The following is a 25832-nucleotide window of genomic DNA, read 5'->3' as shown; positions in this document are numbered from 1 at the left end:
ACATATTGAGCACAATGGCTTCAAACCAGTTATTCAGTTCAGAAGGCCACAAGTAAGCTCGTTGGCCAGTTAAGACTTGACAATTTATTTGTGCAAAAAGAGAAAAAGAAGTATGAGCCTCCGGGTGGTCAAGGATTTAAAGCAGCCGCAAGTTCTCCAGACTCTTCAAGCTCCTGCAAGGAAGCACACACACACACATTCAAAAAAGCATCGTTGGCCAACATAGTGCTCTCCTGTTGCACCAAAAACTGCAGTTCTGCAGCAGCGAGCCATAGACACCATGGTGCAACTGAAGCCTGTTGGTAACTCATCACATGGTTCTCTTCAGTTATCAAATTGTAATCCATTAGTTTACATGAATCAAGCCTCTTTTGTATGTAGCATTGTCCCTAGGCTATTTGATCTAGTAATTTCATTGCTGCTTTGCAATATTAGAAGTTTCTTTTCTTTTTGCTACAGAAAGATACGAAGAGTTTAATTTGCCTCGCTTGGATGATGCAGTGAAAAGAGGTGCCAAATTATGCAAGCAAAGCTGTACCCTGCATAGAACGACTTCTTTTCCCACCTCTCAAACTTTAAAAGAAAAAAGCTTGGCAAGCTTTGCAGTGCTGCAAATCAAGTCAAGCATCAGCAAGAGCTAAGTGATCAACAATGCACTCCGGGCAGAAGCCACTGTAGTAGAAAGAAGTCACTTAACTGTATCCTAAATGTCCACTTCTAAGGCAATACAGGGCCCTCGACCTACCACTGGCCAGACATTTAAGTCGGCAGGTGACATACACTGAACAAGAAGGATGCTTCGAAAAAAAAAAAAAATGTTTTTTAGAAGACATGCTACAGGATATCATGCTACAGGCATCGTAATCAAGAAGCTTCCCCATGTTTTTTGCAGCTGCACCACCCAAACTGTTCAGTGTTATGAACGCAGGATATTGTAAGAACGTTTTTTAACACTGCTTGAACTATATTCCCTTTTACAAGTTCTGAATAAACTGAGTCAAACGGAAGAATGGGTTTGTTGCCCTTGGTTTTATATGTCCAACAAACATGATCTACCTTAAATTCAAAACTGAGTTCCAGGAATTGTGAGGTGCCTCTTTTTGGCAACACATGAGTTAAATTAAGAGTTCCAATCACTGTGAAAACAAAGTTAAGGCTCCTGAGACTTCCAAATTAAACATCACTTGAGCAAACTTTTGGAAACATATAGCTGAATTTGACTGTGTTTATATAATTATATGATCGCAATTTCCTTAGGATTACCCTTGCACCCTTTTTAGATTTTTGTGCAGTTTGGCGCATAGTTTCCTTGCTAATCTCAAATGTAGGAGCAATTTCCTATAGCTTAGTAACCATTCTGAATAATTATGTTCCTGTGAACATCGAGGCACCCACGATAATAGCGCGTGGGCAGCGGCATGAGCACCTTCCTGTCTTCCAACTCGCATGCAGTATGGCCAGCCCGGATGACAAGCCCAGCAAGTAGCAAACCAAACTGCAGATGGCCACATAGTTTCAGATTCGAGTGCGATGCGCACTTCACAGGTTACCAGGAGTTTGCTCTCACGCCGTCTACCGCTTGATCAGAGAAGCAATCTTTAGAGCAAGTGAGCCAGCTAAACAGCGCACTGTTTGAATTTCAGTAAGCAGTGTCTATGTGCATACGAATTAACTTCAAAAAAATTTTTTGAAGCGGAGCTCCATGTATTTTACCGAAAACAGGCACCGGCACGGGGCACATACTACCCGTGACTCTGTAGAAACTGCTTTAGACCCCACAAACTGGCCAACCCCTAAATTTTGGATGGTCATTTTAGTAAAAAAAAAAAGTAAACTTATACGCGACAATATACGGTAGGTGGCATAACCCAAGGATGCAAACATCTCCTCTCGTATGCATTAAAAAAAAGAGGAAACGCTTTTTTTCAACATGTATCAACAAGTTAACATACAAGCTGACCTTGTGCACCTCAAAGGTCGGTAATGGGGGTCGACCCATGTGTTTGTGGAAATATAGTAGTACTTATTTTATGTGCATGCAACTGCACGTGCATGAAGGTCTAGCATCCAGTACCAGTGCTGCGACAAACACATGCCTTCTGACAATGACAGACATTGGTGGGCATATGCTGTACCAACCCATTATCATGCATACCTTTATTATGTCGAGGCCACCTACAAGTGTTCCTTTGGCATACACCTGTGGATAGGTTGGCCAGTTGGAGTACTGCTTGAGACCCTGCCGCACGTCTTCATCCATCAAAATATCAAAACTGCCATAGGTGACACTGAAAGAGCAAGGTGTGGTTGCCTTGTGAAATGGTTGGTTGGACATGCAGCCTGTTTTACACTCGTGACCAAGTTGTGACTAAGGCAGCAGTTCTGTGCAAATCCATAGAAGTGGAGGATCCATATTATTCCCAACTGTGTCTGGGGCCCAGCACCATGATGTGATACGCCACTTGGTAGTGCACTGAGAGTCCAAGAGCTGGGACAACGAAAATGCCACAGTAAAACTGGGTACACAACGTTAAAGAGTGAATAAAGACTTTAATCGCTTCTATTCAAAATCCATGGCTCCATTATCCTTCAAGCTGTTTCTTTAACATGAAACTGCTATTGCGGAACACTGAGCACAGGAATCACAGCATTAAAATGTACAGACCACTAGTTAATCAGATAAATTTCTCAGTTACACACAGGCTTAAAATAATTAGTACCATTCTACGTCCAAAAGCTCCAGTGTAGACCGTGTGGGACAAAAATGTGGAGGGGGACCAAAATAACTCAAACTGTCTGTGGTGGCTACTATTTAACACACCCTAAGTTCTTGGCACACACATGTTCTCACAATCTTCCTCCACTAACGTACAGCGTCACTGAACATATTTCATGACCTTATGTTCCTGAAACAGAACGCCACAGTCACTCTCAGTAAATTGCCATTGCAGATTCTGAGAACTTCTTGATAAACTTTTAAAATGACAGCTTTAAGGGCCCCGTTATGTGGAAAATCCGGTACCGTCGGCGATGACTGTGCACAGGCCGTGAGTGAAAAAGCTATTGCTTTAAAATCCCGGATTCTGTCAGCTGGCATGACAACTGATTGGTGTAGTATCGCTTGCATTAGGTGGCCGCCAGAGCTAAGACACGCCACAGAGCACCACTGCACTAAAACACAGTGGAAGATGAGACAGAGTGACTGCTCGACGCCGTCAGTGTTAGTGCCAAGCGTGCACAGTGACCTTGACTGAATGAATCAATTTTCTCTCAAGGCAGCACCAGTCAGTTGCGGCCTGTGTTCATCACAAATTCTTTGTGTTCATCTCACACTCTTCTAAGCAATATAATTTTAGGTCGCAGATTTGCTTTTTACACGTGTTCTTAATTAAGTCACGCAATTGCGATGCCCGCTACATTTACAAAGCTATCATGTCATACCCTTAAGGCGGAACTTAGGTATCCCCCGAATTTTTTTTCTACTCTTTTCGGAGCAAAGCTATTCCAACAGCAGATGTGACTGAGGACCATTTGTTCCAATGGCAGATTGGAAGCAGTCAGACTGCTATGCCAAAATTGGCAGATTCGACTGAAAGTTTGAGTGACGCAATTCCTTCACCGCTGCGCTTTCTTTCGGTGCCTTATTAGTGTCTTCTGTTCTATAGCTGGCGACATGCATGAGTGAGCACAAAGAACGCTGGGTACTTTTCTCCGTCCGCAGTGCACAAGCGCCCCTGGCTTCCTCTGGAATGAGCATAACTGTTCCAGAAGCAGATTTGGGGCGGGTACTCCCCGCCAGACTTATAACCTCGCAACACGGCAAATTTATATGCCATTCCCATCACATGAGATTAGTTCAGAATCACATTTATTTGCTGCCACAGAAGAAAATGTAATCAAATTTGATGAAAGCGACATCAGGGATCGAATGAGTTAGTGGAACCCATTCGTCTGCAGCCTTCAAGCAAATACATTGTCTCGACATCAGAGACTTGCATCCTTCATGGTGCGGCATGGTAGATCTCCTGCTACCTCATCATCACACCGTCACAAGCAACATGTTGTGTGTGAGGAGGCTTCACTGCACGAACAGCAAATGGCACTTGACGAGCGTGCAGTTTCAGCGCAATGGAAGAATGAAACCATGTGGATGGAAGCGAATCAAATGCTCTGTGACGCCAGAGCCCCCGGTTGGCTGCCATGAAGCTTGAAAAAGAAAAACCGAGATTAAGCGGTCAGGCTGTTTTCCATTCGTTGTCAAGATTGCCGCTGCATGCCGCTATCAGAGGTGTGCAGGTTGCAGACTGTAACTCTGCAGCCCGAAATTGAGATTTTGAGCAGCACTACTTCTATAATCTCTTGCGGGCTGGTCATACCTGGACATAGCCCCCTTCGGGAACCTGTTCTAATTAACCAGTGCAAGACCCATAGTGGCAAAATTTACGAGCGCATGACACCTAAGACTTAAATGGGTGTTGGCTGGGACCAAGCTGGCAGTTCAAATTATCCAGACTTCTAAATAAGTGGGAGCAGTACAGTAGAATCTCGGTGATACGAATCTCAAGGGGAGGCGAAAATATTCGTATCACCAAAAAGCGAGCAAAATCCGTCCTGAAACCATGAGACACACACAAAAAAAACATTTATTTACGTGGAAAGAAGTCACGTATGTCCTTGTGAGTCTTCTCCGCGAGGTCGGCCAGCAGAGAATTTTCGAAGCTGAAGAACTGGGCTGTAGTGTTCTCACGCACAGTCTCGGATGTCACAGACTCGCAGCACTCCGCAGAATAACGAGAGCGTGCATAGTTTCGGCTGCCGACGATGGTTGGTCAACACCATTTTGGCACTCGTCTTTTTCATCGTCACTGGTCAAAATTCCAGGCTGCGATGATACATCCTCCACGATGTCTTCCACTGCGCGCAGACCACAGGTGACGAAATCGTCGGCACTGCAGTCAACGCCAAGCTGGTTCCAGACATCAATTGGAATTGGATCTGGCACTTGCGAGGTGGTGGCCACTGTGGATTTAAAAATCCCACACTTTGCGAAACAATTCGCGATGGTTGCAGGGGAGACGCGCTCCAAGGCCACTGCAATAAAATGCATAGCGTTCAAAAGACTAATCTGCATATTTGCGTCCTTACAGTCAATCTTCGCAAGGAGGCAGTGCACCAACAAACCTGTGAAGTGGTGCTTTACGTTTCTGATAATGCCAACATCCAGTGGCTGCAAATGACTAGTAGCATTCAGGGGCAGGAATACCACTCTGATGCTCTGTAGCGTCATGTGCATTGGATGCGCCGCACACTGGTTCAGCAGCAAAACAATCTTCTGTTCTTGCATGACATCCTATGATCCAAGTATGTGACTAACTCCACGAACAGAGCCGACGTCATCCACGCCTTTTTATTGGCTCTATATGTGCAGGGCAAACGACCGGCTGCCTTGAAGCATCTGGGCTTTTTGTATATTTTCCAATGATGGTCAGTCATTTTTTCTGACCAGTCAGCGTTGTAGCAAAACAAAACCGTCACACGCTGCTTACTTTTCTGTCTTCCCTGGCAGGCTTCGCCCTTGAAGCAGAGACTCTTTTCGGGCTGAAGATTGTAAAACAGCCCTGCCTCATCAATGTTAAAAACATTGAGAGCGTCATATCCCGCGATGAAAGACTGCAGCGTGGTTTCCATTCAATCTTCAACAACGGAGGCATCAACCTTTTTCCCTTCACCGCAAACGGTTTTGTAGAAGGGGGCATGCCGTGCCTTAAATCGGTGAATCCAGCCACCAGAGGCCTGAAAATTTTCAATTCCAAGCGTGAGTGCGATATCCGCAGCCTTCTCACGCAGAACTTTTCCGTCAACGTTCACGTCGGCTGCGGTGACCTCTTTAAACCATATTAGGAGAACTTCTTCTAACTATACATAATCAGCAGTCTTCGCTTCTTTGAAGTTTACGCCAAAGTGCTGCACATTCTGCATAATTTGGTCGCGCTGACCGATGATCGTAGACAGTGTAGAAATTGGCAGGCCTAATTCCTTGGCCATGTCAATGCACCTTTTCTTGGGCTCTTCGTCCACCTTCAAGGACAGCGCCTTCCGCTTTCGCGACATCGTACTGATTGCAGTACCTTTCGGGCTGACGCAATCAATGTTCATAAAACGACACACACAAACAATACGCTGCACTTCCGTAGTAGTCGCGCACGTGGGAACAAAGAAGCTGGAGCTGCTGCTGGTGTGACGATCTGCGCGCTGGCTGTAGCAGAAAGACCGGAGGAATGGGCGCGCATGGCCGCGAGAAATGTGGAGAGGACAAATCGCGCCCGACCGGTTGGGTTGGCTGGTTCACAAGGCGAACGGACCAATAAGCAGCGGCGCTAGCCTCGGGCAACAACAAAGTAAAAAGAAAAAGGCGAAGAGGCCGCCCCCAAAAACTAGAGAGAAAGAAAGCCTCCCTGCTGCCGCGGAATCTCAAACTGGCGGCGACTCAACAGTCGCGGTACCGAAGTTCGTATCGCCCGGCGCGACGCGGAAAAGTGTTCAGAACTGAATTTTGGCCCACTGTACACAATGCATTTCGGCGGGGGAATTTTACGAATTCGTATCACACCGAAATTCGTATCAGCTTGCTTCGTATCACTGAGATTCTACTGTATTAACAAGCTTTAACTGTAGACAGTCTTTAAGAAAGTTATATTCTCCTCAAAAAAGGCAATCCACAAGATCAGAAATCTTAAGCACTACCCTCATATGTCTAAATATTAAGATATCTTAGCCACCTATGAGATGGCAAAGATGTCATAAGATCTAAATAAGGTCTTACAAGAGCATCAGAATGGTTGTTGTCTCCATACACACCACTATCCCTTTCATTAAAGAGGTCAACGACTAGTGCACTGGAATCACAAGATGAGCACCATTTTACAGTTGCAGGTCCAGAAATGGCTGCATGCAGGCTTAATGGACTACTTCTCACAGTCAATCATACTGAACGATTTGAATTGGTGCTGTAAGGAAAAATTATCACTTGGAGGAGGGGGGGGGGGGGGTCTTAAATTGTTGCAACTAGACAGGAACGTTCCAATACTATGCACTGTTGTGCCCGGACTCCACACTTTCAAGATGCACAATTTCTCCTACGAACGCCCTTGGACAGGCCCCTTGGACAAGCCCGGTGCTGCGCCGCAAGGCAACCGCGCCCTAACGCTTCCCTGACAAGCTATGATGCTGCGCCGCCAGGCAGCGGCGTCGTATGGAGAAGCATCGGCAAGCGACATGTCCAAACGTGTTGCAACATTGCTAGACAGCCAGGCGCCGGTTCCCCTTTCCTCCTGGGAATAACCGAACGCGGAAAACTTAAAGCGGGTGGCCAGTGCGGTCGCTGTTTGGACCTTCTGGACGGCTGTCAAGTGCTGGATTTTTATTGGTCCGTTTGTGTGAAGACCATTTCTCGGGGCTATATAAGCCCCAACGTGCTGCCTGGAGGGGACTCCGCACTCCGTTCTACCGAGCCCGTTGTAGAGGGACCGACCCACCGTGAGCCGTGTGCCGCTAACAAGTGGAGTGTGATGTGTGACGCGTAGGAACCTCGCCGGACGTCGCCGTGCGAGGACAGTCGCGTTTGCTGTTAGTTCTCGGCCCCCGTACCGATCTCGTCCTGTATAATGCTCTGTACATAATGTATAAAATCCCTTTTGTTGTTCTCATCGACGCCTGACTCGGAGTCTTCACTACCGACTAGAGAGCCGCTCTCTCACACAGCTCTGTCACAAAACGGGTGGCGAGCGTTAAGGGACCACCTCAAAGTCACAACAGCACACATGCACAAACATGCACAAAACATATAAATGTCAAATACTTGTTCTTCTTGAAGATTTCCACGAGAGTTCGGCTGAAGCCACATCGGGGTGCGTCCGGCGAGCCCTTCATAAAGACCATCACAGGCGCCTTGTTGATGAGGTGCTCCAACCTGCAATGGCATGGTGAGAGTCGATAATTTATCACCATGCCATTATAAAGCATATGTGCATATTTCGGACAAAACAATCATAGGTGATGAAAGGTATCATGAGACAAGAAGCCTCCAGGTTTATCTGAGAACTTTCCTATACACTTGCTCAGCATGCCTCCTCTCTTCAATACTTGGTATTTTGTTATCACATTGCAGCTGTTAAGAGAGATTTCTGACTGAATGAACAAGTTTACTATTCATATTTGCCATGTTATATTTCAAACATTAAAGCGGCTTTCATAGCTGGATCTTGTCAACATCGGTGCTGAGCTGCTGTGCGAGCAGTGCGGTTATGAACCCGCCGCAGTGGCTCAGTGGTTAGGGCGCTCAGCTACTGATCCGGAGTTCCCGGGTTCGAACCTGACCACGGCGGCTGCGTTTTTATGGAGGCGAAACGCTAAGGTGCCCGTGTGCTGCGCAATGTCAGTGCAGGTTAAAGATCTGCAGGTGGTTGAAATTATTCCGGATACGGCATCTCTTTCTTCCTTTCTTCTTTCACTCCCTCCTTTATCCCTTCCCTTAGAGCCCAGTTCAGGCGTCCCCCGATATATGAGACAGATATTGCGCCATTTCCTTTCCCCAAAAACCAATTATTATTATTATTAGTGCTGTTATGATTACAATTATTGCACACTGTAACAATCCTGCACAGATGCCCATAGAGCATCTGAGATGCGTCTTGAAGCAAAATTGGTGGTGTCTTACGACTGCGCTCTCTAACCCAATGGCAACGAAGGTTGCACAATGCACGGGGCGGAGCCTGAGTGCATAAAGTGGTCACCCAACTGCAGGGAAGAGCTGCACGTGGTCATGCAATTTCGAGTGAGTGCATTCTTCATTTGAAGACGACAAAGGTACACGAGGCAGCAGGTGCTCATGTGATCTGTTACAACACACCACTGACGCTGACATCCAAGTGGCCAAAAGGGCACAAACACTGGCACTATAAAGTGTACAGCACACCGGGTTTGGTTCTGAGCCATGCAGTGTGGATAGCCATACATCACTACAGTTCCAAATCTCTCGAATGGATGAGGACTTCCATCCCCCCACATCTGGATCTTAGGATTTTCATGGTGCATACTACTACACGAGCCACATTATGTGAGTTAGAAGAACAGTGCGTGACCTGTATATTTTAGACAAAGGCTGCACAATTTTACTGCACACATCTTTGGGTATGATGCAGTAGCATTAATGGGTTAATGCCCTTATATGCAAAACTGGTCATTTTCTACTTAATATTTATAGATCCCTGGTGCCCTCGTACCACTGCTGGTGCAGCGGTGCAGTAGTTAAGCGATGCTGCCACTGCTCTGCGATGATAGGTGCTGCCACCTGTGGGGCTTGTGCGACTCAGGTTGCTCTTCCTGAGCAATCTCTCGCAACTAATCATTAATTTAATTGCCACCTGCTATGGTGGGCAATGTTCTCACAAACCGGTGAGCTTGCGATGATGACCCAAGGTCACATGACCTAGGTGGCCCACGTGCCCCTTAGGTTGCTTCTCTGGGCATTTTTCATGGATTTTTCGCTTACGGTTAACGATGCCAATGCAGGCAACTGATGCCGATGATGATGCCACCTTTTCTGTGTCCTTAATGTTGCCACGTTAAATCTAATTGCTATCCCCAAAACCATCCTATTCCACCGAGACCAATGAGTGCTCTTTCTATTCATCAAAAAACACATGCGAGCTTGTACTCACACGCCAACTCTCAGGGAGTGAGACAGCACTCCCTTCTGATTACAAGGTCATGCGACTCCCAGCATGAAATGTCTGAAAGGCAATAGCTGATGTGTCGGCACCACAAGATGTTTCTACAACATATGGAGTTCTTTCAGGTGTTGCTGAAAGTTTTCACAGCACAAGAAGGCAGCTTTATTTCTTCCGCACTAACACACCCAATTAATCAAGCAAGAACTCGTGGCACACAAGTACCTTTGCGTCAGGTTCCCCGGGGCACATAAGTTGGCAAGCTTTCCTTGCTCGTCCAACCTCTTCATTTCATCGAAGCCACCAACGAACTCCCCATTGACAAACAAGAGAGGGTACTTGCAAGCTGCTTTGCTTGCCACATGTTCGATGAGCTCTGGAATGAAATTAGTGCATGTGGAAGGTACTTGCAGAAACAAATGCCACAAAAACAGAGGGCAGCAATCTAAACTGAACAAGTCAATTTCCCAGCTTTCAAGACAACGATAATGCAAATGAACATAGCAGACAGACATCAAGCATCCGTAGTAACTTCTCGCTTTCTTTGTGTTCTGCTCATGCTCAAAGAAATTTGTACAGAAATCACGTAATAATATTGTTATGACGAAGTGACAGTGGAAGGCGAAGTGGCCTCTTGCATGAAAGGACGAACGAAGAAGAAGAGGTTAACGCAGCTCCCTGTTCGTGTTTGTGCTCCCTGCTAGGAATTCTTTATTCTAACCCCAGCACTTGTAAATGAATGTAAATAGTATTTCCCTGTAACATCCCTGGTGGAGGTGCCGGGTAAAGGTGGGCGAGAAGACAACAACATCGTCGAGGTAGCACATACACGTAGTCCACTTAAATCCGCGAAGGAACGAGTCCATCATCCTTTCGAAGGTAGTTGGTACATTACAAAGTCCGAACGGCATGACTTTGAAGTGGTATAAACCGTCAGGTGTGACAATAGCTGTTTTTTCGCGGTCCTGCTCATCAACAGCGATTTGCCAATAACCGGAACGAAGATCAATGGAAGAAAAGTATTGAGATCCGTGGAGGCAGTCGAGAGCGTCATCGATCCTTGGGAGTGGGTACACGTCTCTTCTTGCGATGCGGTTCAGGTAGCGGTAATCAACGCAGAAGCGCCAACTGCCGTCTTTCTTTTTAACAAGGATGACAGGAGAGGCCCAAGGACTGGAGGACGGTTCCTTAGCGAGCATCTTTTCGACTTCCTTTTGTATCACTTGGCGTTCGGAACTGGACACCCTGTAAGGCCGGCAGTGCAGAGGAGCGGCGTCACCGATGTTGATACGATGCTGCACAATAGTCGTAATTGCTAAAGGGCGGTCATTGAAATCAAATATGTCCTGAAAGGATGCCAGTGAATGGGTAAGTGCCTGTGCATGGTCTGCGGAGAGATCGGAAGCGATCATAATGGCATAATGGTCAGGTCTCGAAATAGCTGTGAAATGGCCGGCCGTCCAGAAAGGGCTATACACAGTTTTTGACTGCGGAGATCACGTACTCGTCAGTCAGAAACAGCATGGCGAGGCACATGCCTTGAGGAAGCGTCTGGACGTGCGTACTGAAGTTGAGAACAGGTAGACACGCGCTGTTTGCCGATACTATGACAAATGTGTGTGCAAGGGCAGCATTCTTTGTGACAGGTACATCAAGGTCAGGAGTGATGACATACTGGCCATTGGAAAGGGGTGGAACAGATTTAAACAAAACGTAAGTAGCGGCTGCAGGTGGCAAGCGGATGAACTCGGCAGTACAGAGACGGTGCGCAACTGGGGCAGGTGGTTCTAAGAGGAAGGGTAGGTCCAACTCAACAACACTTGTAGCACAGTCAATAAGGGCTGTGTGCTCACTAAGGAAATCAAGGCCGAGTACGATTTCATGAGGGCAGTGGTTGAGAACGGTAAAGAGCACGGTGGTTTGGCGATCAGAAATCGTCACACGAGCAGCACACAGGCCGAGGACTGGGGACGTTATGCCATCGGCAACTCGAACAACGGCTGTAGGAGCAGGCGTCAGTACATTGAGGAGGCGGCGACATAGGTCGGAACTCATCACAGAAATGTGGGCACCCGTGTCAACCAGAGCAGAGACGGCAACTCCATCGACTTGTATGGTCAGTAAATTCCACGGGGCACGAAGAACTAAACGAGGATTTTGGGGCCGGGTCGTCACTGCAGCATCACCTCTAGACGCTGCAGAAGCTAGTTTTTTGCCTGTTATCGTCCGTAGGGGCTAGGAGAGGAAGCGCGTAATCGTTGCGGAAAACGGGACTGGCGGCGCTGTGGGGATGGTGAGCGGCTGAACCGGGGCGGCGAGACGTCAGTGGTGGGACTTGATGGGTCCAAGGATCGAGAGAAAGAGCTTGAGCGGGCAGCATCGGGGCGAGAAGGGGGAGTTGAGGAATGGGTCCGCTGCGAGGAGTACCATCGACTACGGCAATGACGGGCGATGTGGCCTACACGGGAACAATTGAAACATATGGGCCTGTCGTCAGGCGTACGCCACTCGGAGGGATTGTGTGGTAGAGGAATGGCGTAAACAGGCCGGACAGGATAAAGAAGAGGGACTTCGGGTACTTGTGAGGATAAATAGCGGCGACTGAGTTGAAACCCACGTTAGCGATTTCCTGTCGCACGACGGCCTGAAGACCAGGACAGCCTGAAGGCAGAAGACCAGGAGGTGGTGCCGAAGGCTTCTTCCTGCGTTACGTCACCACTTGCGACGTCTTTCAACGCAGGAAGACGCCTTCGGCACCACCTCCTGGTCCTCTGCACCCTATAGACGTGGCCATGGAGCCATTCCACAGTGTAGCGCTCGACCTCTTTGGACCATTCCCGACCTCGGAGTCTGGAAATAGGTGGGTCGCAGTAGCCACCGGCTATGCCACTCGGTATGCTATCACCCATGCATTGCCTACGAGCTGTGCGACCGATGTTGCCGACTTCCTTTTCAGTGGTGGAACAGGCAACTGGCTTCTTGTAGCAGCTTTTGTAGCAGAAGAAATCGCAGTTTGTAGCAGCAATTTCAAGTTTTGTAGCAGGAAAAATGACATTTTGCAGCAGACATTTGAGCTTTTGTAGCAGAAAAAAATTGTTTCGTAGCAAAATTTCATGTCTCGAAACACTTAAATAAAGAAGGCTTGTTTTATCTCTGGAACAGCCAATTGCTCAGGTGTTTATGTCGACCATAGCCATGCAAAAACAAGCTTCAAGCCCAAATTCAGTCTAAAGTGCTGTTCTTTCCTTAAAAAGCCCCAAAAATAAGCAAACAGGAGATTTTGCTAAAAACAAAGCCGTTTTTATTCACACGGAGGACATAACGATATGCAACAAAGCTATAAAAAATATTACCGTTTTTAAAACCTTAAAATTGCAAATTTAAGGTACATAACGAGATATGCAACAAAGCTATAAAAAATAATACCGTTCTTAAAACTGCAAATTTAAGGTACTATTTCTTCTCTTTCCTTGATGACTCCAGCTCAGACAGCGCCGCTGCGAGCTTTTCCCGTCCATTCCTCAGAAGGGCTTGCAACAACTGCAAAATTTTTAGGCTTGACGCCTTTTGCGAAAAGCAGCTCAGCATTGGTGATCGTATTCTTGGCCAGCCTGATCTTTTCTTCCAGTACTTTCTCTTCATTCTTACCTCCTTTCTGGGTTTCCTTGTCCGGTACATCAGCCTTCTTTTGCTTGTTTTGCACGTGTCTCTTCTGCAGCATCTGCATCCAACCACAGTCCTTTCACCGCTCTGAGTAATCGTTGTGCCATAGGAATGGCAGCTGGATTTTGGCCGAAACGCTGGGAATACGTCATTACAGACCTAAGCCCAATTACACTTAGTATTGAAAAAGAAAAAAACGATCGGTCTCTCGGCACTCGCCGATTTTCACTGAAGCCCCTCTCCAAATGAGCATTGCTGTGCGAAAGGCACCGAAGTGCCTTTACGAGTGCCGCCAATAAGGGATATTTTTGAGCCCCATCCTCTTGCTTGGGTTCGAAAAACTTTTGCCAGAAGTCGAGTAGTTCGGATTGTTTGGGTAATAACTTCTGAGACACAAAGACTAAACTCATCCATCAGGGCGGAGACCTCGTGAGCTGCGATGACCTCCGTCAGCAATGACCAGCAGGGGTGAAGATGGACACTTTCTTCGCGCCTTTTTCTTCCAATCAGCATGGGTCTTGAACAGTGTTGCCAGCAGATGTCGAATTTCGCGACAGTGAATTTCAGTTTTGCTCTCGGCACAGTTATTCAGCGGCATTTTGACGCACACATGGCGCAAAAGTAGGCAAGAAATCAATTTTGTAGCAGCATGTAGCAGGATTTCTGATTTGGCGCACCAGTTCCACCACTGCCTTTTGCACAATATTATTCTGCAACATGGTGCCCCTCGTCAATTACTCACGGACCGCGGACGCTATTTCATGTCTCGAGTTTCATGTACCGCGGACGCTATTTCATGTCTCGAGTTGTTGACGACATCCTGCGCTCTTGTTCAACCAAGCACAAGATTGCCACAGCAAACCACCTGCAGACGAACGGGCTAACCGAGCATTTGAACCGGACATTAACAGACGTGTTGTCTATATACGTCTCCCCTGACCACAAAGACTGGGATCTCACCTTGCCCTATGTGACGTTCGATTACAACACCTACGGGCATGACACAACTGGTTACTCTCCGTTCTATCTTTTATATGGGAGACACGCCGTCCTGCCTTTGGACACACTTGTCCCATCCGCTGACCGTCCCGTCACCGCCTACGCCCGTGACGCCATTGTTCAAGCCCATTTCAACAGAAAAAAAGGCAGATTTCATTGTTCAAGCTGCAGACGCTCGCCAAATCGCCCGTAGTCGGCTCCAAGTGTCCCAGCAAGCACAGAAGTCTCTGTACGACAATCGCCATCGTCACGTCACCTACGAACCGGGGTCGCTCGTTCTTCTGTGGTCTCCTTCCCACTGCGTCGGTCTCTCTGAGAAACTGTTGTCCCCCTACCATGGCCTTTATCGTGTGGTGCGTAAGGTACGCGACGTCACGTATGAAGTTGCTCCTCATACGCCTGCATCCTCATCAAGTAGACCACCCACCCATATTGTTCACGTCATGCGCCTCAATCCCTACCACGTCGCTTCTCGACCACTGGCCTAGCACCGAGACGGCGCTCGTGCCGCAGGGAGTCATGTTACGACGAAGTGGCAGTGGAAGACAAAGTGGCCTCTCGCATGAAAGGACGAACGAAGAAGAAGAGGTTAATGCAGCTCCCTGTTCATGTTGGTGCTCCCTGCTAGGAACTCTTTATTCTAACCCCAACACTTGTAAATAAATGTAAATAGTATTTCCTCGCAACAATATGTCAAGAATGTTCTCTTTAATGTACTCTCCTATTCAAATTTGGTGTTCAACAGGATATCTCTTTGCGACAAATTGAAAAGGCTGTGCAACTGCAACAGCAGACCTTGCATTGTGGCTGTGTATTGTCCTCAGTTAATATAAAAGCATCAGACAGCACCTATTACATCCAATTACAAAAGTGAATAGTGGAGTTATTACAATTCTTTAAACACAAATAGAGTTAGTCGTGTGGGGAAAGCCATTGAACACAATGCAGTTGTGCACTTTTTTATTCTGGCTATGCACACGCTATAGTTCGTTTAAAATGCTTGTGCATTTTCAAAACACATGGTTCAGTGATTGAGTTCTCCAGTGCATCTTTTCTGAGGGTAACAACGCAAAAGACGGGGACGGAAGAGGAAGAAACACAGGTCGTGCAATGTGCCTCTTTCATCGCGATATTTCGCGCTGTTACCCTCAAGAAAGTACCAATTCGCCTGTATAGCAATAGTGCATCTTTGCCAAGGAGCAAGCTAGAATGCATACGCGTGCTTTCTTGATAAACCCAAGTGCACAGTTTTTTTTTTCGGAATAAGTTTGTACATTAATAAACCAAAATAAGCATACAGATACTAATATGACGTTTGCCTTCAGACAAAAGCAAGAGGGAAAACAAGAGGCTTACGCTGGCGCAGAGCAGAGTCCGTAGTTATGTCGAAATGCTCGAACTTGAGGCCTGCCTTTTGAAGCAGGGCAATGGCTTCTGAGCTCTCGCCTGCAAACAGAAGATGTACCAAATGTGTTAAGAGGAGGTTTCAACAGTGGCTTCTGTCTTACTATTACCTGCAGCAGGTGCAGCGGGGCTGCCTTCCATGAGCAGCACACAGGGAGCCCGCGCTGTGATCGCCTGCAGCCTTTGCATGAACCCCTGAAATATTTATAAATCTTGAAGTTATGGCTCCCCTACACTGCCGGCAGTGGGTTAACCACAGCCCATGTATTTCTAGACTCCTATCTTGGTAATGAGCCTCTGCATTGCTTCTCATGCAAAAAACACAAAGCCACAGTGAGTTGAAAAATTGTGGTTCAATGGTAAGCTTTCATAAATTCATTTAATTCACCTGTTCTTACAGCACAGCTCATCAAGAAACCGAAAGGTATGTGAGAAAAATAGGCATAAATGATAGAATTCAAGCATTCTGAGTAATTTCATGAGCATGTGTTCATTCACATGGGGAGGAGATGGCAAGACTGCAGGTGCCGCGCTCAAGAGCAATGTCATTAGTCCTGCAACTACCACAGTAGCCGACTGATTTTTTGGACTCCAATAATTCGGACTTGTGCAATATTTCAGGCCTCTCTAAGGAACCGTCATGCACCTCATAGAAACGTATACATTTTCATGACCTATATTTTCGATTCTGTGGAGTCAAAAAGTTACGATTTTTTGAACTAAAGTAAACGCCAGCAATACTATGGCGATCGTTTTTCCACCAAAAATTGATTTTTTGGATCACGATAGATGCGAGCGAGTATCGTTGTCACACACAACCAGCTATCCGCCGCTAAGAAAGGCACCATCTTGGATTTAAACGAAGTCAGTCCATAAAGTTTCAAACACTGAAACTCTACGAGTTAGTCAGATGGGCTGGCTTGGATAGGCTTGGCTATGTGTTCTTTACGGCTACCCTTGAGATAATGGCGGCATGCTCTTCTTTGCCATCGAGATGGACTACAAAGAGCGCACAAGCGCATCGACAACGGGACAGCTGCAGCAACTGCCGCGGCTTGGATGGCATAACCCATGGGAGGGCGGGGGGGAAAGCATGCAATCGGAGGCGCTTGCTTCCACTCTCATCTTCTCATGGGGTACCTCTCTTGGTCTCCACGAGTGTCGCTACCTGGGTAAACTGGCTGTTCTTGCTTCTCGCGGCGCATGCATTCCTTCGTGGCATGACCTGTGGCCGCGTTGCACTGCCTGGTATCGTGACGTAGAGCGACTCTACCGTGATGTGCAGTGGTGCGAACATGACGAAAGCATGACTGGGGCTCAGATATAATATTATTGCTTGCAAGCGGGATGTGGGGAGCAGCGAAGTTTGCGATTTTTAAAGCCTGTTTTTTGCAACAAAATTTTTCGCAAGCTTTTGCTGAGCTTTAAAACAAATTAGGAAAAACCGGATGACAGTCCTTTCAACCAACTTGAAGCAGGGAATTTCGGCATCATCTCGAACTGCCTCTTTCCCTCGCTTTTTACTCAGAGCAGGGTAGCTCATTAAACACCGTTGGCCAGGCTAATTTTTCTGCCCGTTTCCTAAAAACCAATCACCTTGTCCTCTAAGCACTCTCTATGGAGACAACACCCGTAGCACCAGTTGTGTGTATATTGTCACGTAGTGGTAACGGCAGTCTAAGCAGCAATGAAGACGGACGAAAGGGTCTTCTAAAAGAACTGTTTATTGGGCTGACTTGCACCCAAAATGGACAGAATCACTCGGCGGCGGCGAAGCGACAAGCGTGCTCGGAGGTCGTCGAACAGAATGCCCGCCACTGTCAGCCGTGCTCAATTTAAAGCTGATAGCGAACTTTCGAGATAAAGAGCGCAAAGTTACTAGAACATTCCGGAACAACGTAGAATCAGCTCTGCCTGGCTGTGATCAATCGAGATAAATCTAGTTGTGTCTTGCGTCGCAAACAAAGCGATAAAGTGGTGTGGCGGCAGATTTGAAAAACGAACAAACACTGCAAATATTCGCGGCATTACTCCCCTCTCAAAGAAGCATTGACCCGATGCAGTAAAACAAATAATGCGACTAGTAAGAGACAAAAAAACGGATCTTGCAAAAATAGAGCATGGAAATGCAGCGGCCTTTAGCGCACATAATAAGGCTTCAAACGGACTACATGGACAACTTCTGGTCGTACGCGGCGTCGCTGGGATGCAGTCATTGCGTCAGGGATGACTTCATAATCCAGTTCACCTAGCCGACGAGGAACCTTGTACGGGCCGAAATAGCGGCGCAAAAGCTTTTCACTCAAACCACGGCGGCGAATGGGCGTCCACACCCACACTTGGTCTCCTGGCTTGTATTCCACGTTGCGTCTTCGTAGGTTGTAGCGTCTGGCGTCGGACCGCTGCTGATCTTTGATCCGTAATCGGGCAAGCCTTCGAGCTTCTTCTGCGCGTTGAAGGTAGGCGGCAACGTCGACGTTCTCTTCTTCTGTAACGTTGGGCAGCATGGCGTCTAGCGTGGTCGTGGCATCCCTGCCATGGACGAGCCTAAAAGGCGTCATCTGGGTGGTCTCCTGCACTGCGGTGTTGTAGGCGAAGACGACGTAAGGCAGGATGACATCCCAGGTTTTATGTTCGGCATCGACATACATAGCGAGCATATCGGCGATGGTTTTGTTCAGGCGCTCGGTCAGTCCGTTGGTCTGCGGATGGTATGCAGTTGTCCTCCGGTGGCTGGTTTGGCTGTAGCGCAGGATGGCATGCGTTAGTTCCGCCGTGAATGCTGTTCCTCTGTCCGTAATGAGCACATCGGGGGCGCCATGTCGAAGAAGAATGCACTCCATGAAAAATTTGGCGACTTCTGCTGCTGTTCCATTCGACAGGGCTTTCACCTCGGTGTAGCGGGTCAGGTAGTCGGTCGCTATGATGATTCACTTATTTCCAGATGTTGACGTTGGAAAAGGGCCAAGCAAGTCCATGCCAATCTACTGAAAGGGCCTTGAGGGAGGTTCAATGGGGTTCAGAAATGCTGCTGGTCGTGGGGGAGGAGTCTTTCGTCGCTGACAATCTCGGCAGGTTTTCACATAGTGTGCGACATCGGCAGACAGTCGGGGCCAGTAATACTTGTCATGAATGCGGCGGAGGGTGCAAGTAAACCCGAGATGTCCAGCTGTCGGCTCGTCGTGTGAAGCCTGTAGAACTTCTTCGCGGAGACAAGTAGGTACAACAAGGAGGTAGGCTGTTTTGTTCGCTGTAAAGTTCTTCTTAACAAGGACCTCATTCTGCACACAGAAGGAAGACAGTCCTAGCTTGAATGAAGCGGGGGGTGAAGAAACCTTGCCTTCCAGGTACTCGATGAGGCATTTTAGGTTGGGGTCCGAGCGTTGCTGCTGAGCAAAAGAGCTTGCGCTGATGGGTCCCAGGAAGGCGTCCTCATCGTCGTCCGGCGGCGGTGCATCTACAGGGGCTCGTGAGGCATCAGAGTGCTTGCGTCCGGACTTGTAAACGACGGTGACGTCAAACTCCTGGAGACGCAGACTCCATCGAGCGAGTCGGCCAGAGGGGTCCTTCAAATTGGCAAGCCAGCAGAGCGCGTGGTGGTCGCTGACCACATTGAACGGCCGTCCGTAGAGGTAGGGGCGGAATTTCGACGTCGCCCAGATGATGGCAAGGCACTCCTTCTCAGTTGTCAAATAGTTAGCCTCAGCCTTGGAAAGGGAACGGCTAGCGTATGCGATGACTTTCTCCAGCTTGTCGCTTTTTTGAATGAGGACGGCGCCTAGTCCCACGCTGCTTGCGTCGGTATGAACTTCAGTATCGGCGTTTTCATCAAAATGCGCAAGGATCGGTGGGGACTGTAAACGACGCTGAAGGTCTTGAAGGCTTCTGCTTGCGACGCTTCCCATTTAAACGGCACGTCTGCCTTCGTCAGTTGGGTCAGGGGCTCGGCGATACGCGAAAAGTTTTTCACAAATCGTCGGTAATATGCGCACAGTCCGAGAAATCTGTGCACTGCTTTCTTATCGGCCGGCGGTGGAAACTGTTCAATAGCAGCTGTTTTCTGCGGGTTTGGGCGTACTCCTTCCTTGCTAACGATGTGACCTAGAAACAGCAGCTCTTCGTAGGCAAAGTGGCATTTCTCTGCTTTCAAGGGAAGGCCAAACGACTTGATTGCGTCTAGTACTGTTCGAAGTCTTTTGAGGTGCTCTTCAAAGTTCGAGGCGAAGACAACGACGTCATCTAAATATACCAGACAAATTTGCCACTTCAGGCCTGCCAGCACTGTATCCATTACTCGCTGAAACGTTGCTGGTGCGGAACAGAGACCAAATGGCATCACCTTGAATTCAAACAGCCCATCCGGAGTTATGAATGCTGTCTTCTCGCGATCTCTTTCGTCGACCTCAATTTGCCAGTAGCCGCTCTTGAGGTCCATCGAAGAGAAATATTTGGCATTGCAGAGGCGGTCCAGTGTGTCGTCAATGCGGGGGAGGGGGTAGACGTCCTTCTTTGTTATGTTGTTCACGCGTCAGTAATTTACGCAGAATCGAAGTGCGCCGTCTCTACAACAACCGGTGCCGCCCATGGGCTGTTTGAAGGCTTGATGATGTCGTCGCGAAGCATTTCGTCAACTTGGTGCCGGATGGCTTGTCGTTTTCGCGGTGACACACGATAGGGACTTTGACGGAGAGGTCGGACGTGTTGATCCGTTATAATGCGATGCTTGGCAATTGGCGTCTGTCGCACCTTCGGCGATGTCGAGAAACACTCACTGTAGCTTTGAAGCAGATTGCGAATCTGGTCTTGTCTGTTCCAGTGCAGGGCTGGGTAGATGTCGAAAGCGGGCGAGTTCTCTTGGTCAGGCGAATCTTCTGCGGAGGGGTCAGAGAGGGCGAAGGAGTCTCGTACGTGAAATATTTCGTCGAAGAAAGCAATCGTCGTTCCTCTGTTAATGTGCCGGTATTCTTCGCTGAAGTTAGTCAGCAGTACTTCGGCCTGGCCATTGCGGAAATGTGCGATGCCTTTTGCGATGCTGATTCCTCGGTCTAGAAGCAACTGCATGTTCCCCTCGATGATGGCTTTAGAGTTAATGGCTTTCGTGGCGCCTACGGTCACGACAACGCTTGATCGGGGTGAGACGCTCACTTCTTCCTCCAGGACACTCAGGGCAACATGATTTCCCCAGTTTTCATTGAAGCGATGGCTTTGTCCGTCGAAAGCGTGATCTGCTTGGATTGGAGGTCGATGATCGCCTGTTGCTCATTAAGGAAATCCATACCCACAATCACTTCGCGGGAGCATTGCAGTAGCACAACAAAGGTGGCAGGATAGGTATGTCCTTTGACAGTCACTCGCGCTGTGCATCGTCCTGATGGCGTAATGAGGTGGCCCCCTGCAGTGCGAATTTGTGGGCCGTCCCAAGCCGTTGTGACTTTTCTCAGCTGCGCAGCGAATGTTCCATTCATCACCGAGTAATCGGCTCCTGTGTCGACTAGAGCGGTAACTTTCCGGCCGTCGATAGTCACTCCTAAGTCGGAGGTCCTGACTCTTGCATTGCATGTCACTCTTGGCGTCGGGTCACGGCTTCGTCGCGTATGCGAGTCGCGGGTGGGGCGTGTGGTCAAAGCTCTTCTGGGTGGTGGCGGCGTCGTTTTCAAGGCAGCCTGCGTCGTGGTCGGGGAGGGTTCTCAATGTGCGCAGCGTCGGTGCAGCGAGTGCCGGTTCTTCATGCGGCGTCGCGGTGCAGCGTCTTCATGGGGCGTGGTCGGTGGAGGATCCGGCATTTAGCTCTTGAGCAACCTCACCTCCAGAGGTTGCTGCCTTTAGTTTCCCCTACGGGGGCTGGAGAACTTCCTCGTACCGCGGCAGCGTAGCTGCGGCGTGGCGACGCAAAGCGCGAGGTTGACGGCGATGGTGAGCGCGAAAAGCGGTTCGGCGTGTACTCTTCTCGACGCAGGTACTCGTCGATTTCGTGCGGACGTTGTCCGAAGCGTGGTCGTGGGGCGTTAACGGCAAATCCTCGAAGACCGATACGTCGGTACGGGCAGTGACGAAGAATATGGCCGGCCTCACCGCAATGGAAGCACAACGGCCGGTTGTCGGAAGTCCTCCAGGCGTCGCATTTCCTGGGGCTTGAGCGTCGGTCATAGGCTGGGCGGGCGGGGGCTGGGAGGCGGCGTTGTGGAACAAGTGGCTCATCTCGGGGAGGACGTGGGGGTTGTCGTTGGGGCTGGGCAGTCCTTACTGCAGCGGCGTAGGTCATGGCCTGGGGTTCTGTGGCCGTCGGGGTGCCAAGTGCCTGTTGCACTTCTTCCCGTACCACGTCCATCAGAGTCGCTGCTTGTGGCTATGCGGAGGATGGCAGTAATCGGCGTAGCTCCTCTCGGACGATTTCGCGGATAACTTCCCGCAAGCTGTCGCTGGTGGTGGCCGGCGAGTCCGAACGAATTACACCGGCAGAGGAAGGGCGGTTGTACTGTCGAGCTCGGACGTCGAGGGTCTTCTCAATCGTGCAGGCTTCTTGCATGAATTCCTCGACTGTTGTTGGCGGCTGGCGGACGAGGCTGCCAAAGAGTTGTTCTTTTACGCCACGCATTAAAAACTGAACTTTCTTTTCCTCGGTCACCCCGGGGTCGGCGCGGCGAAATAGGCGCTTCATCTCCTCGACGTAACCGCGGACGGGCTCATTCGGAAGCTGGATCCTGGACTCGAGGAGTCGTTCGGCTCTTTCTTTCCTCACGACACTGGTGAATACCTTCAATAGTTCTCTCTTGAATAGCTCCCATGTCGTAAGGGACGACTCGTTGTTTTCGTACCATGTGCGTGAGGAGCCATCCAATGAGAAGAACACGTGTCCAATTTTTGCCACATCATCCCACTTGTTGAATGGCGCCACGCGCTCAAATTGATCCAACCATTCTTCAGGGTCTTCGCCTAGGGATCCATTAAAAGATGGCGGCACCCGCGGCTGCTGTAGTATGATCAGTGTCAGCATCTTCGGCGAGGTTGCGGTGCTCATAGCAGCGTCTTTTCGCTGTCTCGTGCGGTCCGGCAGTTTCCCGGTCTCAGGCTCCTCTCCCTGGAGACGTCGGCTGGCTCGCTGAGCTGCTGGCTCATCCTCGGGTGCGAAGCGCTGAGGGCTGGCTTCACGACTTGAAGGGGGCGTCCGGAACATGGAAAGCTACCCAGCACGTCCACCAGATGTCACGTAGAGGGTAACGGCAGTCGAAGCAGCGATGAAGACGGACGAAAGGGTCTTCTAAAAGAACTGTTTATTGGGCTGACTTGCACCGAAAATGGACAGAATCACTCGGCGGCGGCGAAGCGACAAGTGTGCTCGGCGGTCGTCGAACAGAATGCCCGCCGCTGTCGGCCGTGCTCAATTTAAAGCTGATAGCGAACTTTCGAGATAAAGAGCGCAAAGTTACTAAAACATTCCGGAACAACGTAGAATCAGCTCTGCCTGGCTGTGATCAATCGAGATAAATCTAGTCGCGTCTTGCGTCGCAAACAAAGTGATAAAGTGGTGTGGCGGCAGACTTGAAAAACGAACAAACACTGCAAATATTCGCGGCAATATGCAAAAAATCACGGAGGCCTCAGCATTAATCTATTTATGAGTGTAGAACTGAACCCATCACGTTAACATCATTTCAGGTGAGCACTGGCTTAGCATGCGCAAGTTATTTATAGAGGGTGCATATCACATTCACACCTCCATAATGAACAAGTGAATTAAACTACAAGCTTTGACCAGGAGGTCATAGTAGTATCGTAAGAGACAAGACATGAGACTTTTGCATAACGCCCTTAACGGTTTCTGTCCTCTCCTAAATGTATGTGCCTTAAAGTGGTGCATGAAAGGCCCCTTTACTCACCTGTTTCTCACCAGCAGTTAGAGGAGGCATCTCAACCCTGGCCTGGAGCAACTTCAACTTGCGTACCAGTTCTGACACATTCACTCCTTCAACCTTCTCAGCAGCTTGTCCATTCTGCAAAAATTTCCCAAGATAACTGAGCATTGCTGCATGCTGGCGAAATAAGCAGCACGTACAATCCTATTCATTCACTTGGCACCACACTCTATGGAGGGGCGTGGGGGCAGCTATAATTTTGAACTTTCTGTCCAACTGCAATGAACTTTTGTGCTCATTAATTAGTGTGCTGTTGTTACCTGGGATTCTTTAACGTGCACTGACATCACAAAGTACATAGGCTTCTAGAATTTCACCTCCATCGAAATGCGACCACCACGGCTGGGATCGAACCTGCACCTTTCGGGTCAGCAGCCGAGCACCATAACTCCGGATGGCTACTCATGGTGGCTACTCCAGAATGTCTGCAACATAACATCTAATTTTTATCAGAGCCACAAATATGTTTTTAACCATCTACACTACGTATATTTCACATCAGAGATAGTTCCAGCATGTGTTTAGCCAAAATTAAAAAATTTTTTATCACATATCGGAAGAACATTCATGCTTCCCACTCATCAAATTTTTTCTCCAAGAGGGTTGGTGTATTTGCACAAGACCATCTTGTGGCCTGCCTTGTCTAGCAATGCATTTGGCATCTGCATAACCACACAACTAGCAGAAATGAGAAACTATCATCACTACCAACCTATAAGCGCTTGGGTACTTCCATACGATACTACATTATATGCTCATTAAAACTGCATTGTATAGTCTGCCGGCCCAGCTATAGAAAAAGCAAGCTTGGAGAGCTGCAGAGACAGATGTCATTACGTGCTAGTCTTCTCTCCATATCTGTTCTGGAGTTGCAGCCAGCACTGCAGGAGAAAGAATTTTCAATACATGGGAAGCATAAAATGCGAGCTTACGACACCACTTCTTTCTTTTGTGCAGCGCAGACCAAAACAACAGCTTGTTAATCCCAAAATTACATAATCGAAGGCATACAACTTGTCGAAAACCGCGAGTTCTGATCCACATCCGTCTCCAACCAGTACAGGTCTGTGGTAGCGTGCGTCCCTTGCGGGATCTTACTAGCACTGAAAGACATTTTTCAAGTGAACTCACCAAAAGAATGACGAAGGTTGGCACCGAGGAGACTCCATACTTCAAACTTACGTCCTGCGCTTGCTCAGCGTCGACCTGCAATAAAAATTTTGTTCCTGGGATCACGCGCAATTCGGTCAGCGTCGTAAGCCTGCCCTATGTGGAGGGTGCGAAAGCTTTCGTGCGGTGAATTAAGCTGTTAAAAGCACCCTTGCGCACGGAATGATCGAGCGTGAAGATGCTTTAGAGAAAAAAAGACTAGACCCCACCTTGTAGAAGCTAGTCAGGGCCAAATCTTTGTCCTTGGTCAGGTCAGGCATTAAGTCGTCTACTTGCTTGCACTGGGGCGCCCAGCTCGCATGGAAGTACAGGGCCAGCAACTTGTCCCTGCGGAAGTTCCAAGATATTGCTTAGGTACAGAACGGGATGACGGCAGCGGCTGATGAAAAAAAAAAAGGAGATTTGCTTTACATTAACCAACTCCACAACAGCGACAATTGCGATCGCTGCGGATTCAATTACAAAGTAATGAGGACATGTGCAAAGAGCACAAAGGATACCTAACGATGCTGAAGCACAAATCCTCTACTATCTGTGATTTTCTTTTTCCGAAACGAGTACGAAATCAAGACCCCATCGTTTAAGTCGGTAATGTGCCTAGCACTTCCAGTAAGTATACACAAAAGGGAGAACACGATACAGGTTAGTGCTTCGGTTGGAAGGCCGAAATTTCTCGAACTTTCGACATACGGCCGAGTGCAAGCATCATAACCATTTCGGAGAGGTGTAAAAGTAGGGACACATACTTCGTTTTCGAGACTGCATCTTGAAGCTCCTTCGCAGATGTTATTGTATTGTTATCTGACATCGCCATTAGCTGTTGTTGGCAATCACGTAAGACGATAAAACGTTACAGACAGTGCGCTACTTCTATGAACAAGCAGACTCGAGCGTAAACAACTCTCCCACACCGACCGCACGCGTGCGGTGTATGCTACATGGATGGATGAATGAG

General features: G+C 48.4%; 1 protein-coding gene across 1 annotated transcript; it reads right to left on the bottom strand.

Annotated features, from left to right (window-relative positions):
• Positions 1 to 53: 53 nt before the first annotated feature.
• Positions 54 to 25832, bottom strand: Grx3 (Glutaredoxin 3). Its single transcript, XM_077632105.1, has 10 exons — positions 25624 to 25832; positions 25087 to 25204; positions 24839 to 24913; positions 23672 to 23785; positions 15905 to 15989; positions 15747 to 15836; positions 9954 to 10104; positions 7859 to 7969; positions 2156 to 2288; positions 54 to 173 (listed from the first exon to the last, which is right to left on the bottom strand). The coding sequence occupies exons 1-10, from the start codon at positions 25689 to 25691 to the stop codon at positions 129 to 131; spliced, it is 990 nt and encodes a 329-aa protein (XP_077488231.1). The 5' UTR covers positions 25692 to 25832; the 3' UTR covers positions 54 to 128.

This window comes from Amblyomma americanum, chromosome 7 (genome assembly GCF_052857255.1).
Source record: "Amblyomma americanum isolate KBUSLIRL-KWMA chromosome 7, ASM5285725v1, whole genome shotgun sequence".
Lineage (NCBI taxonomy): Eukaryota > Metazoa > Arthropoda > Arachnida > Ixodida > Ixodidae > Amblyomma > Amblyomma americanum.
The sequence above is the reverse complement of the archived record's forward strand: the minus strand, read 5'-3'. Positions and strand labels throughout refer to the sequence as shown.